The sequence below is a fragment of the Chaetura pelagica genome, unplaced genomic scaffold (assembly GCF_000747805.2).
Source record: "Chaetura pelagica isolate M959 unplaced genomic scaffold, ChaPel_1.0 scaffold522, whole genome shotgun sequence".
Classification (NCBI taxonomy): domain Eukaryota; kingdom Metazoa; phylum Chordata; class Aves; order Apodiformes; family Apodidae; genus Chaetura; species Chaetura pelagica.
Window position 1 is genome coordinate 170,067 of NW_009952262.1, and position 16,213 is coordinate 186,279.

The 16,213-nt window shown below is 37.0% G+C and overlaps 1 protein-coding gene across 3 annotated transcripts in view; it reads right to left on the reverse strand.

The window, feature by feature from the left end:
- Positions 1-2: 2 nt before the first annotated feature.
- Positions 3-16,213, reverse strand: part of LOC104397505 (scaffold attachment factor B1-like) — a 19,759-nt gene continuing 3,548 nt past the window's right edge. The window contains exons 3-21 of one of the 3 annotated variants that reach the window (XM_010007469.1): positions 15,690-15,754; positions 15,391-15,601; positions 14,055-14,113; positions 13,470-13,497; positions 12,078-12,576; positions 11,598-11,647; positions 8,620-8,720; positions 7,341-7,490; positions 7,148-7,245; positions 6,161-6,285; positions 5,714-5,805; positions 5,199-5,305; positions 3,927-4,220; positions 3,500-3,634; positions 2,993-3,035; positions 1,493-1,608; positions 809-921; positions 633-684; positions 3-362 (exon numbers count right to left, since the gene is read on the reverse strand). In XM_010007469.1, coding sequence (XP_010005771.1) covers positions 233-362; positions 633-684; positions 809-921; positions 1,493-1,608; positions 2,993-3,035; positions 3,500-3,634; positions 3,927-4,220; positions 5,199-5,305; positions 5,714-5,805; positions 6,161-6,285; positions 7,148-7,245; positions 7,341-7,490; positions 8,620-8,720; positions 11,598-11,647; positions 12,078-12,576; positions 13,470-13,497; positions 14,055-14,113; positions 15,391-15,601; positions 15,690-15,754 — 2,468 coding nt within the window. In that variant the 3' untranslated portion in view covers positions 3-232. Of the gene's footprint in view, positions 363-632; positions 685-808; positions 922-1,486; positions 1,609-2,992; positions 3,036-3,499; positions 3,635-3,926; positions 4,221-5,198; positions 5,306-5,713; positions 5,806-6,160; positions 6,286-7,147; positions 7,246-7,340; positions 7,491-8,619; positions 8,721-11,597; positions 11,648-12,077; positions 12,577-13,469; positions 13,498-14,054; positions 14,114-15,390; positions 15,602-15,685; positions 15,755-16,213 lie in introns of all 3 variants that reach the window. The other 2 variants (XM_010007468.1, XM_010007470.1) reach the window with 2 other exon arrangements.

Below are 16,213 nucleotides of genomic sequence, written 5' to 3' on the forward strand. Positions count from 1 at the left end.
AATTAACTGTAAACTGGCTTTTATTTATGGAAAATGGAATGCTTCATTAACACTTTAAATGGGATATGAACAACGCATTACAAAACAAATGCATTCACATTGGATTGAGTGACATAATATGGCAGCAGCTTAAAAAAATTATGCTTACAGGAGCCCATAAGTTACAATTAATGGTAACCCTGGGTAAGAGACTCATTTCAGTTGCCATCTTGCATTAAAAATTAAAACACATTCAGTAGCGACGGTTGAAACGAGGGTCATTAGGTCTGTTTGCTCTCTCCTGGCCAGTAAATCCTTCTCCTTGCATTCCTCCTCCGTGCATCATCTGACTTTGGTTGCCACCTTGCATGAAACCTCCACGCCTGGAAAGCGATTCAGACATTTTGATTTTCTTTTGTGACTCTGGTAGACAGGTTGATATAATGCTAAAAGTTTTTAAAGAACACCCATTAATTCTTACTCTTCAAATAAGATGCACTACATAAAAACCATGGGAATATTTTATAATTCCTTGACGTTTAAATAACAAATCAGAAAACTAATGCTCCCACAAAATGTTTCTTTGGTCAATTTAATATAACAGATGCCCCTTTGAAGGGAAACAAACACTTTGTTCTTTTTAAAGTTCTTACCCTGACATGCCTCCACGATGCATCACATGGCCAGGTCTGCCTCTACCTCCACCTGAAAAAGAGTTAAAATGCTTCCTTTATATCCACAGTAATAATTATACTTCATCTCCATGGATAATGCCTGTGTTTTCTGCTTTACACAGCACAACTAATGGGCTGTTGTGCAAGAAGCATACCTTGCCATCTCTCATGATCTCGTCCTATCATTCCTCCATCCACACTACTCTGCCATGAACGATCTTGATGTCCTTCAAACTTTCGACCATGATCCCCCCAGTCACGTCCATCCCTGCAAATTAGCGAGAGCACACAAAATAGATTAAAGTAAAACAACTAAATCACGAACTTACTCAAATGCTTTACCAAGATACATGCAAATCTTGTATTTACGTGGCTTTCTGTTAAGCCAAATGTCAGTAACAAGGCCTTCTGTTCAAGCCAACTGATATGACAAGAAAATCAGATTTTCTTAAGCTGGTTTATGCTACATTGATGTCCCAGCTTACTCCAAACATCCCAGCTTGTTTTTTAACCAGTCAATTTATTTTTGGTGTTTTATGCAGGCTGGCTTACTCACAGGACTTACTAAAAATTATAACCACAACACAAAACCTCAAAACACGCCCCCGTCCCTGCCCCATCTCCAATCTGTAAGCATTTTATTAACTTGTGTTCCTTGCGTGTTTTGATGCACAAGGCAAGCTGGAAGAGCTACTCATCTGTACTCCATCAAACAGAAAACAGACTCAGGAGTACAAGCTGGAAGAATTGTACTTCCAAAAACTGCATCTCACTTTGACATGGAAATATTCCTTAGATTCACAAGCAAAACATTTTCAGTTAAGCATACTAACCGTGACTGTGGGGGTATCCCTCTACTTTCACTCATTCTTCTGTCAGATCCATAGCTACCCCAATTTTCCCGAGAGTCTCGTGAATGACGGTCTGGTCCTCCATGGCGTTCATCTGGATAATGCTGAAAGGCAAAGAACACTTACATGGCTTCCCAAAACAGACTCTTTAATTGTCTAAAGTTTTTCTCCTGCTCTGGCAGGGGGCACGGACTAGATGATCTTTTGAGGTTCCTTTCAACCCCTAAGATTCTGTGCTTCTGATGAAACTACTCAGAATTATATAGGATGTAAAGAACCTCCTTAAATGACATCACCTCTGCTCAAGCAGGGTCAGCCAGGGCAGGCTGTCCAGAACAGTTGGAGACCTCACAACTTGCTCATGCAGCTTGGTCCAGTGTTTGACCACCATCACAATTAATAAAAACAAAAACAGTAAAATAAAAAAAAACCCAAAGGTTATTTGTTTTGTTTTCAGATGGAATTTCACGTGTTTGTGCTCACTGACTCTTGTCCTATAAGTGGGCCCCACTTGCTTCATCCCTTCCCTTCTGTGAGGTATCACTGCACATTGATAACCCCCGAGCCTTCTCTTCTTCAGGCTGAATGGGTCCTAGGTCTTTCAGACCCTCCTCATACAAAAGATATTCCAATCTCTTAATCATCGTTGTGGTTCCAGACTGCACTTACTCCAATAAGCTCTTACCTTTCTTGTACTGGGCTGCCCAGCACTGGACAGATGGGTGCTGAATGAAGAGGAAGGATACCTCCCTTGGCCCTTGGCCTTCTGGCAACACTCCTCCTAATGCAGCCTAGGATGGTACTGACCTTCTTTGCCAGAAGGGTGCAATGCTGACAAATGGTCAGCTTGTTGTCCACCATGACTGGAAGGGCTTTCCCTGCAAAAACTGCTTTTCATCTTGTTGGCTCCAGGCATGTACTGTTGCACAGGGTTATTCCTCCCCAGAAGCAGGACTTTGCATTTCACATTGTTGAACTTAATTATACTCCCCTCTGCCCAGTTCTTCAGCCTACCCAGGTCCCTCTGAGTCTCACAGCTAGCCATCAGCTAAGGGCACTTGAGCATTTCATGACTCCACCAAATTAATCTCTCATTTATTGAATGTGCCCTGAAGGTCTTTCCACCAGCCCTAAAAACCACACAAACGTCTTTACTAGTTTTGCTATTATTTCCATGCAACCTCATACAGCAAATTTTATGCAGACTTTGTACCTTTGCCTTTTCTGCACAATCTTTTGGAATACCACCTTTTTGATGCAATTCACCTATGTTTGATTTGTATCAGCGTAACTGCATCTAACTTTATAATAAGAAAGTTTTTTAGATAAATTTAATATTTTAAAAAACAACAAAACAATCTAGTTATCTGTATTTATTTTGGGAGCTACCATTTAATTTTTAACTAGTGAAATTGAAACTGACACATACTGTAGAAAGCCAGGATATAAGAAGTTAATATGTTTCTGAAGCTTTATAAAGCAACTCACTTGTCCGTCCCGATCTCCCATCATTGTCCTTGATCCATCTCTCCTACAAACAGACAATTAAGATCAAACTGTGGTAGTAAAACATAGTCTACAGAAATCCATTAATGTAAGAACACATTATCTACAAACAGTGCAGACAGTTTGAACATATGGAAACTATGACACATTTTGGATTCCTGGAAAAGGCAGTTAGTCCTAAGGTATAAACCAGAGTATTGTCATTAAGATGCTAGGTGCCTATAATATTACATAGAAATTTTTCTGAATCCTGCAAATGTGTGAAAGGATTGCAAGCAGGAAACTCTGAACAAGCCTGCCAGAAAGTTTAGCTCATGGCACAGAACAGAACTCTTCTTAGTTATGTAAGAAAAATGCCACTGCCACTAAGCCACACTTAAAAACTAAAAAGTAAATCAAACAGACAGTAAAGGCAGCAAAATGTGATATTAAATAAACAAATTTTTGTCTTTTGATTTCAGATTACACAGTGAAGGTTAAGACACCAACCTGTCTATTGAATGGTCTTGATAACGGCCACGATCTCTGTGATCAAAGTCATGGAATCGATCCTGGCGACCGAAATCTGAATGGTACCTGTCACTCATTGCCATTCGTTTTGCCTCTGGCCAGTACGGATCATCTCTCCTGAAGGGAAGAACATACTCATTTTAGTCAAGATAATGACTTTTGATATTGGCCCCTTCTTCCAAACTGTGCAAACAGTTGGGAGGCTAATTAAGTTCAAAAGGGAACTGAAAAACTTCAGAAAGGATAGTCTGACTGGGGCTATTAAACATTATCATCTCAATGAAATCAACAAGTACTGATTAATGGAAGCTGGAGGCATACTGATAGCTTTTTATAGCACAGGCTGGTAAGACAGAATCAAGCAGCAATGTTTTTCACTTGTATAATTTTTATTTGCTGGCTTTACCTGCCATCAATGTCATATGGTCTTCTCATTGCAGACCGACGTTCTTGTTCATAGCGCAGTTGCTCATGCTGGCGTCGCAGCTCTTCTCTTTCTCGCTGAATGCGATCTTGTTCTCTTCTCCGTTCATGCTCTACGTGCATTCGTTCTCTTTCCAGTCTCTCTCTTTCCATCCGTTCTCGTTCAAGACGCTGCCTTTCAATTTCCAGTCTCTCACGAGCAATCTCAAGCCTCTCTCTTTCTTCTCGTTCCCGAATAGTCTGTAGGTGCTGCTGTCTCTCCCGACGCTCACGTGTGCTATTTTAACAAAAGGTTACTTGTTTTTATAGGCTGACTATACTACTCCTACAAAACCCACCTGAGGGGGCAAATAATCCTATATGGCCGCAACAATTCTAATAAAAATGCTCCAAAGCTCATTCCTTCTTCTCAAATAAAATATCCAACTCTGAAGAAGCCAGAACAGTATGCTGGCTAATATGACTCCACTGAGAAATCTACCTGTGAGAGACAAACTTTTTCCTCTCCAGTAAGAATGATGAAAGCATTTTCCCTGTTCAATTCAATTTACTTTAGGCAAGTAATAAAGTGTTGTAATATGTGGAAAATGTTTTAATGTGGAATTCAGGTCACAGTTTTGGCAAGGAAATTAAAGGATGGCCCCTACCACCTTTACCCTGTACTAAACAACATGAAAACAGAAATAAAACCCCACAAAAAATAATGAAATACCTGAATTAGGTTCTTAAATAAAAATATACAATGTGGAATCTTTGAAGGGTTGCTGGAAAATCCCACAATTTCTCTATAGACTTTATGCATTTAAATACAAAAATATTAATCTTGTTTTGTTTCAAACACTATGGAGACTTCTAATGCTATGATAACAAAGTCCTAAGACTCTGAGCATGATGACTTTTCTCCTGGTATTTCCCTGTACAGTTGACTGTGGTAAGTTTAAAATTATCATTCCAGCTCTACTATAATGCATGCCTAGCTAAGGAGAGTGCCATACTTGAATCTAAACCATAAAGCTATAAAATGGAAGAAGAACAAAAAATAAACTGCATTTTCTCCATAAACACAATTTCAAGCTTAGTATCAACAGAGTAAAAAAACTGGAGCTTTCCCAATTCAACAATGTACAAAATATAGCGAATTACAAGTACAAACCAAATCAAACCCCTCCTTATCTCTCAGTAATTTTAATAAAAATAAAATAATATTTATTCTAGAGAAAAGCCCAAAACAAACCAGTATCACTGTTGCTCTTACCGGCGCTGCTCTGCCTCCCTCATTTTTCGCTGTGCTTTAATTTTGTCAAATGGCACAATGCCTTGTCTCTCTCTGCTCTCCGATTTGCGATCCTGGCTCTTAATGCTCTGAATTTAATAGTGAAGTAGAGAAACTTAGTGGAGTACATTTAGAAAAAGACAACTATCACAAACAATACTCTAAGCTCCATTTCCATTCACATGTGCCAAGTCTCAAAGCTCAAATGTCCCCACATTTTTCAAAAAAGTGCTGATTTTTTTTAACATTACAGACATGATTTATATATTAAGACAGGAATACTTACTTTCTCACATTTTTTTGGCAGAATTTCATAGCTCACTATTGGTATCACCCATATAAAAGTCATTTTACTAATTCAGTTCTAAACGCACCTTATAGAAACTCTAGTAGGACAAATCAGTAAGACAAACATAGGTGACACGTAGCTTGGCAGGATTCAGTACTTCTGCCTAAGGAAAAGTGTCAAATCTTTACCACGCAGAAATATTACTTACTCTGTCTTTTGATGCAGTCGATGTTTTGACGCTAATAACAGGTTCTCCTTTGGATTTATCCATTACTACTGTTCTCTCTATTCCTTTATTTCCTAAATAAAACCAGAGATTCCAGGGAAAAGAGATTAAAAAACCCCACAACAATTGAACTACATAACCTACATCACTCATTGCTATGCCAGAAATTATGTTCTCTAAAATGACAAAATGGGCATTTAACCCTCTTTTCAAACATCATTGTTTCACTACACCTATTCTAAGTGCTTCTGTTAAGGATGACAAAATGTGAAACACCTTCCCCCCCACATCTTTATACCCTGTGGATTTCCAACTAAGAACCAGAAATAAATCTAGAATATTGGTAGTTCTTTGGAAAGAACTACTTGCAATTAATTATTCCTATGTCACCATATCTTTTACTCTATGAAAAAAGAATAGCTAAATTACCTGACTTAATAGTTTTAGGTTGATCTGATGAACCAGACTTCAGTTCATCTTTATCTTTTTTTTCCTTTTCGTCTTTGTCTTCTGTCTTTTTAGGATCATCTTTTTGCTCAGATTTCTCATCCCTTCTAACACTGCCAGGTCTATAGTTAAATAGATAGGTAGACATTCATACAAATTAGACTAATACAGAGTAAGAGAAAATTAAAGGAGAATGCTAGCAACACAGTAAAACAAAGTGGAATTCTAATAAGAAAAAGCAGTGATAAATACATCTCCAAGATTTCCTTCTACAGCTTCCTACACCATAAAATAAGACAATCAAACCATGCTGTGATTCAGATATCTCAACTGGAGGTAAAAGAAAAAATTCCCACCACCATGAGCTCAATGCCTACAAAGTTTCTTATACAACATGACAATTATGAAGTGCCAATGTGAAACAAAGACTAAAACTTCTCAGCAACTAGAATTTAATATGAGTTACGTCTCAGTAAGATAATTAAAGCAAAGTACTTAATGTCTTCTTCAAGCTCTTAGTGTCTTCTTCAGTTACTTTCAGTAATGATAAGAGAGAAAAAACAGTGCTGAAGAGCAACACATTCTGGAAACATAATGTTGGGCAACTCATTTTTAACTGTTTGTGAACACAACCACCTGAGAAAGCCCTATTCCAGTAAGAGTAGCATTTTACAAAGAAACAGTGACATACTCATGAAAATTCTAACATGATCTTTCCTATAAATTTATTACATGAAAGCACCACATATAATTCAAATGATATGCTTGAAAATGCAACTTTCCAATGCCTACCTTAAAGACATTACAGAAACATTGTTAGGCACTGATCATCAACAGTAGCTCATCTTGTAGAAAGTTGGAAAATGCAACTATTGCTCTTTTTCAATGTTTGCCATGGAAATTCTCACTGTAACTTTGTTTTTCCTGACAAATTAACATAGACAGAAGAACAGCAAAACACCTATCGACAGAGAATTTTTAGAACAGTACCTCTCACTGACTGTATCTTTCTTTGCTTCATTCTCTTTTTTTTCACTTGACTTCTTCCCAGCAGGTTCATTTTTTGCCTGAAATTTATTTTGCACATCATCAGCTGAGAATGTGGTCTCAATCACCTGTACAATCTAATGGTAATGGGATATAATTGAGAATCAGTACTCACTTTTTCTACAGAAATTATTTTCCCATGTAACTCTGTTTTGTGGAGGTGAGTAATACACTTCATTGCTTCCTCAGCCGTAGACATCGTAACAAAGCCGTAACAGCGAGCACCAGGACTTCGAGCATTGGTGACCACTTTTGCACCTATCACCTTTCCAAAATAAAGGGGTATTGCACTCACTGTAACAAGTGCCTGCCATTTAACAGCAAGACGTACAAGCTCCATTTCTACTGTTTTATGCCTGTCCATCATAATTCAGGAAACTTCTATTTCTGAGAGATTAACCAATACAAAAGGAATGTTGCTTGGAGCCAATCATGCTTCTGTTGCCAATGCAACACTTTAAAAGCTGAATCAATACATGGGAGGCAAAGACTTAATTCTGTTCTGAAGAAAGCTCATTAAAGAAAAAAAAAAGAAGAGGCTACCTAATATCAAGAACATAATTTTACTTAAGTATAAAGGAGTAAAAACCTAGAAAAAAGTTTTAAGCCATTTTCCACTGACATGCTAATGCTAGCTCAACTGCTAAAGTCCCAGTTCCTCTTGAAAAAGTATTTTAATGTCACTGCTAAGAGGCAGACCCATATGAAGAAACAGGATGTTTCCCCAAAAAGTGTAACTTGAAAAAGCTCAACCATTTTTATAAATGGTGCTTACTTATGCTCATATATTTAACACAGCTCACTCTGTATTACAGAAATCAATACTGTAAAGTCACATTTAAGTTCTAAGGTATTTTAATGAATTAAATATGCAATAGCAGATTGCTAGCACATACAGTTTTCTTTTACTACAATCTGCTGACAGTCATCTGTAAACAGACTTCAAAGGTTTGACAAAAATCCTTACTGATGCCTCTGACATCAGTATTCTACTAAATCAGCTCTTTCAGTTTCCCAACTGACAGGCAGATTTAACTTGTCATTTTGTCTGTCATTACTACCAACTACAGGACAGGCTCCCCTCAAACAAACAAAAAACTCCCCAAAACTACCTGAATACGTGCTTTTCAATACAACTGCCTACTCTAGATGAAAACAAAATACTCCCCAATAATTACGTTTCAACATTTAGTGTATGTTTTACTTAGTCCTTAGGAAGTCTTTAGTAAACAATGTTAAATTTACTGTTGACTGTGAATTTCCAATGGGTGAAGATACTGTTGCTACAGCACAGGAGACAGAAGTACACGTAAACAGTCACTGATTGTTTCAAATAAGGGAAGTCTTACTAAGACAGCTTCAAGTGAAGAAAATCCAAACAAAAAAACCCTTACCTTCCCATATTTGCTAAACAGATTCTTCAAATCTGTAGCTCTGGTAGTGGAAGCCAGTCCACTCACCCAGAAGTTTCTACCAGAACCAGTAGCAGTGCGACCTAATTAGGAAAACAAACAAAACCAAAATATACCCCAAATCCTAATTATTTCAAGAACTACTTCTGAACTAAAAAGGACCAGTTCCACACATTTTTGAGGGCAAACAACATTATTACAAGTCTAAGAATTTAATGATGGAGCTACCAGCTTGATATATACAGCAGAAGTGTGCTGTGACATTCTTCAGAAAAGAAACTGGGTTAGGATATCTGAACTGTGGCTCTTCAGAATGTGCCTGGGTAGAGACCAGTAACTCTGCACTTACAGGAAAAGATAGAAGACCTGATAGAGTTGCAGGAACTGTGTCAGCACGCGTGTATACTCATGTCAGGCCCTCCTTATTTTGACTCCAAAGGAATGATGATGGGGTGCAGTTTAACTATACCTCTCAAAGATAGACATTTACCATAAAAAAGACAAGAAAATTTCTTGTATCTCTGGCCAAAGATTCCACAGGTGAGGTGTGAAGCCTGTGACTTCAGTTACAGTCAGGAAAGATGCAGTTTTAACTATGCGAGAACTACAGAACACCCATCCAATCTGGCATCTAAACTAGGGAGATAATTTCCTAAATGCTTATGTACTTGTCGAGTCTGAAAACCCACCAACGAGTGCCCAAAAAGTGTCTGAGCTAAACTCCAAGTCTTAGTGTTTGCTCTTCAGCCTGAAGCACTTATGCAGGGATATTGTTTCCAGTCTCTTTTAAAATGTCTTTTTAAAAAACTATCCTTTTATCAGTCTTGGCAGTGTTCAGTTCCAGGGATTCAATGGATGAAGATTTCAGTTCAGCTACCTGCTTCCAGACTTTTTTTTCCTTTTTTCTGGTCATACATGAAATTTCTCAGAACTGCTTCCATCGAGGGGAGACATTTCTTCCAGAACCGTTCTAAAATGCTATTTTATTCAGGTGTCTTTCCATCTCTTAATTCCTTATAATTTTTGTAATTATGTCAAACATGAGCTTAGCACTGAGAATGTTATGATATTTAGACAAGGTACTTAGGGAAGCATGGAATCATCTGTGCCAATCTTTTTAATAACCAAAAAGAGGTCTTTCATATAAAGATGACTATGTCTACATCCGCCATCTTCTAGAGGCAAGAACTGCATAGACAAAGATGTGTCATGTGTGCAAAGACATGGGAGATACACTGTCTTGGTATTTCAAAAAGCCAAGCCATAGGATTTGATGCTTTTACTCCACACGCTTCCACTAGAAATTTAAAATGGCCACTGGCAGGAACACTCATATCTTGGAAAAAGATAAAAATGAGCATTTTGTTTGTTCTTTTATTTTACTGATTATTTCTTTAAGATTTAAACTACGTTAATGCCCTTCTATCAGTTTTAACATCTCCAGTTTTGGCCCTCTCATAAGACTTAAAGAGGTGCTCCTGCAATGGTATTGCACCTCCTAGACAAAGAAATCTTGGGACCACAAAATCTCCAACTTAGAAGCTAGGATAATACAGGTATTGGGAGCCATCTCTCAACATTGTAGACAATTTTAGGTAAGTGTAAATTGACTTCCAAGTCCGCCAGATATATGAGCTCATAAATAAATTTTTCTACACTTCCTAATAACAAAACTTTCTCATAACAAATGGACAGAAGATTAAATTCCCTGTCCTAAATAAAATCCTTTCATACAGGTATGGAAATAGCAACGCATGAGTCAGAACTGATTTCTATGTAGGTCTGTACACTCTCTGGCTCAACAGTTTTTGCTCTGCATGCAGAGAGAGTTACATAAGCAAGTAGCTACCTCTCCTCAGTGCCGTTTACCAAGCCAGAAAATTATTTAAACAAAAGTTATGGAACACAGCACATCATTTTGGAGGAAGATATGCAGGGGCAATGCTGTTATCAGACATCCAAGATCCTGAAGATTACTGTGAATGCAAACCTCAAGAAGTTTTCTCCCAGTCCACAAAAAAATACACCCAACTCCTTGGTTAAATGACATCATGAACAAAGCACTCCTTTAGATATGATGAAATAAAAGAATACAAGATCACAGACTGTAAGCAAGAGCTAACCCTATATATATATCCAGTATAACCCTGGCTTTTGAAAAGAATAGCTGATAGTGAGTTCAGTCTGTGTTGTAAAACCCAACTAAAACAAAACAAATTCTTCCTGTCCAGTCAGTAGACTGATCTCACGATGAGTTTCTTGCCTACTACTGGAATTGCTGAAACTTCCATGCTTCCAGTGCTGAATTACCTGCCTACAGTATGCAAGAATAACGGTTAAATTTTCTGGTCATTTAGGAGAGAGTAGAGAAGTGGAGTGAGCTGCCAAGACTTGGCAGCCTGATGTATTAAAAGGAAAAAGGATGAAGAAGCAGGCACCTAACACTGTTTCAGAAATTTTCATCCTGCTTATGATGCACCATAGATTTGCATGAACAAAGACTTAATAACATCAATCTAATTTGAAGACAACAATCTCCAAGTTTCTGAGGCACTTAAATACATAAATACTAGACTTCAAATTATTTTAGCAAAAAAGATGGTATGAAGAATCACAAGCATATAGTAAAGTAAATACAATTGTGAAAAGCTCTTGACTCACTGACAGCTGTAGGTAAGCATCTTCAGTGCCATAAAGGGCAGATTTGCCATGTATTAACAACTACCTTTGAAGATCAATTAAAAAAAAAAGGGTGCAACACGGATATACTTAGAAAATGGTGAAAAGGAAAATAGTTTTTTTGGTATAAATAGATTTTTAAAAATCCAGAAAGAGGTGAAAAATTGGTGTTATTTAACAACTGCACAGATCCCAATACTTTACTACTGAAATAACCCATCCACTACAAAATCATATTTGCCAAGCAATAATTAAAGGCCTGCTTTTGAAAAGCAACATACCTTTCTCATCCTTTGAGATTGTATGTGTATCTCTGTCCTCCTCAACAGGGCTAAAGACAAAACACCACGTTATTCAACTTGGAAAGAAAAGAGACTAAATATAAACTATGAAAAATACTAAAATTAAATACCTACCAGAAAATATGTTGCAAATGAAAACACACCTTTGTATACTTGATTTAAGAAATCTGACAAGAAATAATGAAGTCAGATTCTTAAACAGTTTTGCATTAGAAACACTTTTAGAAATAAGAGTAATTTAAGAAAACAACCTTTGAAGGTTGAGGAAGGAAAATCAAACCCCCTGCATTTAAAAAAAAATAAAAAGTATCTGCACATGGAGAAATAAAAGACACTCTTTAGCAACAGGCTACAATTTCACCAGTCTTGGTGGCCAATTGAAGGAAACAACTTACTCGCATCACTTAACGACCAATGAAAAAAAGATAGCATCTGGTCTATAACGGAGAAAAAACAAACCTCGTTTTCTGATCACCGCCCTCACTGGTTGAGGACTCTTTAGTAGCAGGGGGTTCCTCAGAATTAGCTTTGTCTTCTGTGTTCTTGCCATCTTCTTTGCTACCTTTGGCTTCCGGACCTGCGCCTTTTTCCGCTGTTTCCCCACTAGAGGCTTCCAGGCCTTGGGAGCGTTTGCTACTCTGATCGCTTAGGGTCTCTACTACTAAAGATTCAGAGTCCGGTTTCTCTTCCTCTATTGTCTGTTCACTTGTCTCCCCTTTTGCTACAACTAAACGCTTTGCTTCCTTCCTTGCCATAGCTTGTGCCGATTTGCTGTCCAAATCTAAAGCATCTTCCTCCAACTGAGCAGCAGCAAGAGCGTCCTCTTCCTCTGCTAGCCTCTTGCCTGGCACCACGTTACTTGCTTCCTGTGCATGTGGCCTCTCCACTTCGGAAGTTTCTTCGTTAAGTAGTTCAGATTTACAAGTTTCCCCCAAAATGTCGAGTATTTTCTCATTTTCTACGGATTTAACAGGAATAGAATGGCACAAGATTTAATCACCAGGGAAATACAGCAATCACAAATGTGGAACTGGCATGGCTGCCACACTAACACCAAGAGAACTTCTAAGCTACACAGAGATTGGAAAACCCTAGTGTACACAGTGTTACAAGTACTATGCTAACTGCTGTCTGACAAACTACCAAATCAGCCCTAAAATGTTAACAGGGAAGAAAAATGCCCCCACAGATTTAACAAAAACCTTCTGGCTGATCCTTGATATTCTTCATGAAATCATTCAGCTCTGTTTCTTCTCTAGTTAGCTTCCAGAGTCCGAGATGCTTAACTGAACGTATCAAGGCATTGAGAGTTCAATGTTTAAATTTCTGTGAAATTCTTTTAGCAGACAGTCCAACATGAGAACTGGGCATCTTCTGATGGTGCATGAGTGTGTTTGTAGTCCAGAAAGTGAAAAGTATCTGTATGAAATTTCCATGAAGAAACTCTCTTCTTTCTTCTGTATCCAGTAACTAATCTTTACACTAAATCTTTTTAGTGCTTTCACTGCTCTCTACTTAGTAACAGTTAAGGTGTATGCAATATCACAAGATCTGTTTACAAGTAGAATCTTTAACTTTTAAACTGCGATTAACTTCTCTACATCCATTTATATAGTTTAACAGGTTTTTAAACCATTTCATTTCACTGGAAATATTTCAAAGATGACACGCATTACTTCACAGATCTGGGGATATGATTGGGTTTCCAATCTCTATGACCCTGCACGATCTGGATTGTCCATCATAAAAATAATGCAGATTATGTTTGTTTGCTTGGGGTTTTTTTTTAATAGTTAATGGTTTAAAAAGTATTAGTTGAAAAGATGGGAATATGTTTTTCTTTAACAGTACCTGGCTCCAAATGTAGTTTCTCCATTTTCTGTTTGGGAAAATAAACACAGAAAGATGATTTTATAAAATGCATATTGTAAGACAGAAGAATAACAACTCCCTGCCCAATCCCAAGATTGAAAAGTACACAAATTCACCTACTGCATTTAGCACTTTTTTCACCATCCACTGGAACTGTGTATTTTATATAGGTAATTTTCTTGGCAAATTAAAGCCAAATCTAATAATCTAGTATCAGCCCAAATTTTCTTCTCTAACTCAGGATGTCAGAGACCAAAAATGTATCTTTGTGTATCATATCAACTGCAGAGTGAAAAAAACCCCTAGTTGCTACTTTATATTATCAGAAGGAGAAAGAGGAAATCAACAGGACAAAATCATTGTTATTCACCATAGAAGTGGAGGAAGTCTTGAAAGCTGACTACAAAGGGAAAAAATACAGGGCACTGTCATTTGACAGACTGTATTCTGAGCAAGATCACGTATATCTTAGATTCTGTTACAATTTCACATCATGGTCATGTTTCTTGTTTCTTGTGAATACTGATAATAACAATCTGAAATACAGCTACAGTTTCAATTTACCTTCATTTCAATTAAATCAGAAGAAGTGGCATCTAAATTGTTTTCAATTTCATCATAATCTTCCTAAAAGAGTAAAAAAGGAATGACATTTCATACAAAAAGTAACATTAACTTATGGAGAAATACTACTGTATTCCATTTTCTCTAGCAATAACGAGAGAAGTATTTTCCAGTATTTCACAGATCTCAATTGCTACTTCAGATTGTGAGCCAAGAATGAGGAGCAACCTATCTGGTTACCTTTTATTTTAATTTCAACATGACAGTGTTCACTTCAAAGTTATTCTTATTTATAGAGGAAATTTATTTCACATTTCTGTGGTTGTTTTTTTCATTTTCCCACTTTTTTACTTCTTTTGCTTCTAAGTGAAAAAAAGAACTTACGACTCGAAGCTCAGGTTTCTACTTTTCCAAAACAAAACCACAACCCCAAGATCCTCCTTCTTTAAGAACTGATTGTAACACTTAACCAAAGCTCATCAGTTACATGATTCACAACAGCTCTAATTTACAGAACACCAGAAAACTGCCTTTCAGGTTAAGCAGATGTTGTTGCAATTACTGCTTTCAGAAGGTAAATGATAAAAACTTGAGACAGACACCACAAGCATAAAATAAAAAACAAAACAAAACCAACAAAAGAAGGCAAGTAAGGGTAATATATTCAATTTTGAAAGTGAACAGCCTAAAATAGAATACAAACCAACAAAACAAAAAAACACAAGGATCCAAGGAAGGATACTATTTGGGGAGTGAATGTAACAGACTACCTTGTTCATTCAGTATCAGGAGACTGTGCTGTCTGTAAAAGGCACTGTAAGTTGCTCCCAAAAGTAAGTCAAAAGTCTAGCCATGTCAGAACAGGACAATACATAAAGAATTTCTTGCTTTATTAATCTCTATGAGAAAACTGTACTACATAAATTCTTTAAGCCACAGCAGAAAATACTTCCAAATTATCTGTGAGGAGAAAACTTCTTTCTTTCTTTCTTTCTCCATCCATATATAAAAATATCTAGATGGCTAGATATATATACACCTAAACACATAAATGGGAAGAAGGAACATCAAAAGTCATACATTCCAGGCTTCTTGCACAGCAAACAAAGATGATACTGCAAGATAAAGAAGGCTGTGGCCTTTCTACTGTGAACATTTCAAACTTTTTAGTTCCCAGAACACATACCACTTCAAAAAGTACAACATGAGAGCTGCTAATACAAAATAGACTCCACATCACATTCATGTCCTATGTTCTATTCCAGTGAAATAACTTGCTCATGTGCCCCTATACTTATTAAATACCTTCTAAAAATTTACAAAGACCTTTATTAACTTACCTCATTTTCTGTTAGCTGATCTGGAAGTTCTTTCATTTCTGCATCAACATTGTCTTTGTTATCAGACAACGAATCGAGAATATTATCAGGGCTATAGTCTTCTCCACAGTCTATAGCACTGCTGTTATCTATTTCAGCTTCATCTAACACACTAATATCCATCATGTCAATATCTTGCAAGGTATCCAGACTTGTTTCTATATCCTCCTACAGAAAGAAAAAGGGTAGATGTGCATTTATACTGAGTTAAATGATGCATATTTTTAGTAATAGTAATAATTGTTATTTCACTTACCTGACCATCTCTAGAGTTTTCTTCTAGTCCATTGTCTTCAACACCTCCTTCTTCCAGTTTTCTTCCTAAAAATAGTATCACTTAAGTGAGAGATAGCACTAAATTTTTTAACGTTTACTCTTTGCTGAATTATCTATTCAACACTAAGTTTATTTCAACAAATAATCATTAAGACTCTGAATCAGAAACCCAGATCTGTCCGGATATAACGGAGGACTTGCCACTTGGTAGAAGCGAATAGCATGAACACGAACTAGAAGTACCACAGCTACATCTTTCAACAGCTACACTCCTCCAATTCCACAACACTTCAATACCTAAAAAGAAAACATTGTCTAGAAGGGACTTCAATTTACAGGAAACATTCTATCATTGTATAATCTCTCCCACTTACCATTTAAATAATTGATGAATTAAACTAAACTAGACTTAGCCTTTTTTTTTCCCCCCAAGATCTTTGGCACACAGATCATGTTTAGGCACATCTGTCAAAAACAAACTTGTGTTGCTATTCAAAAACAACT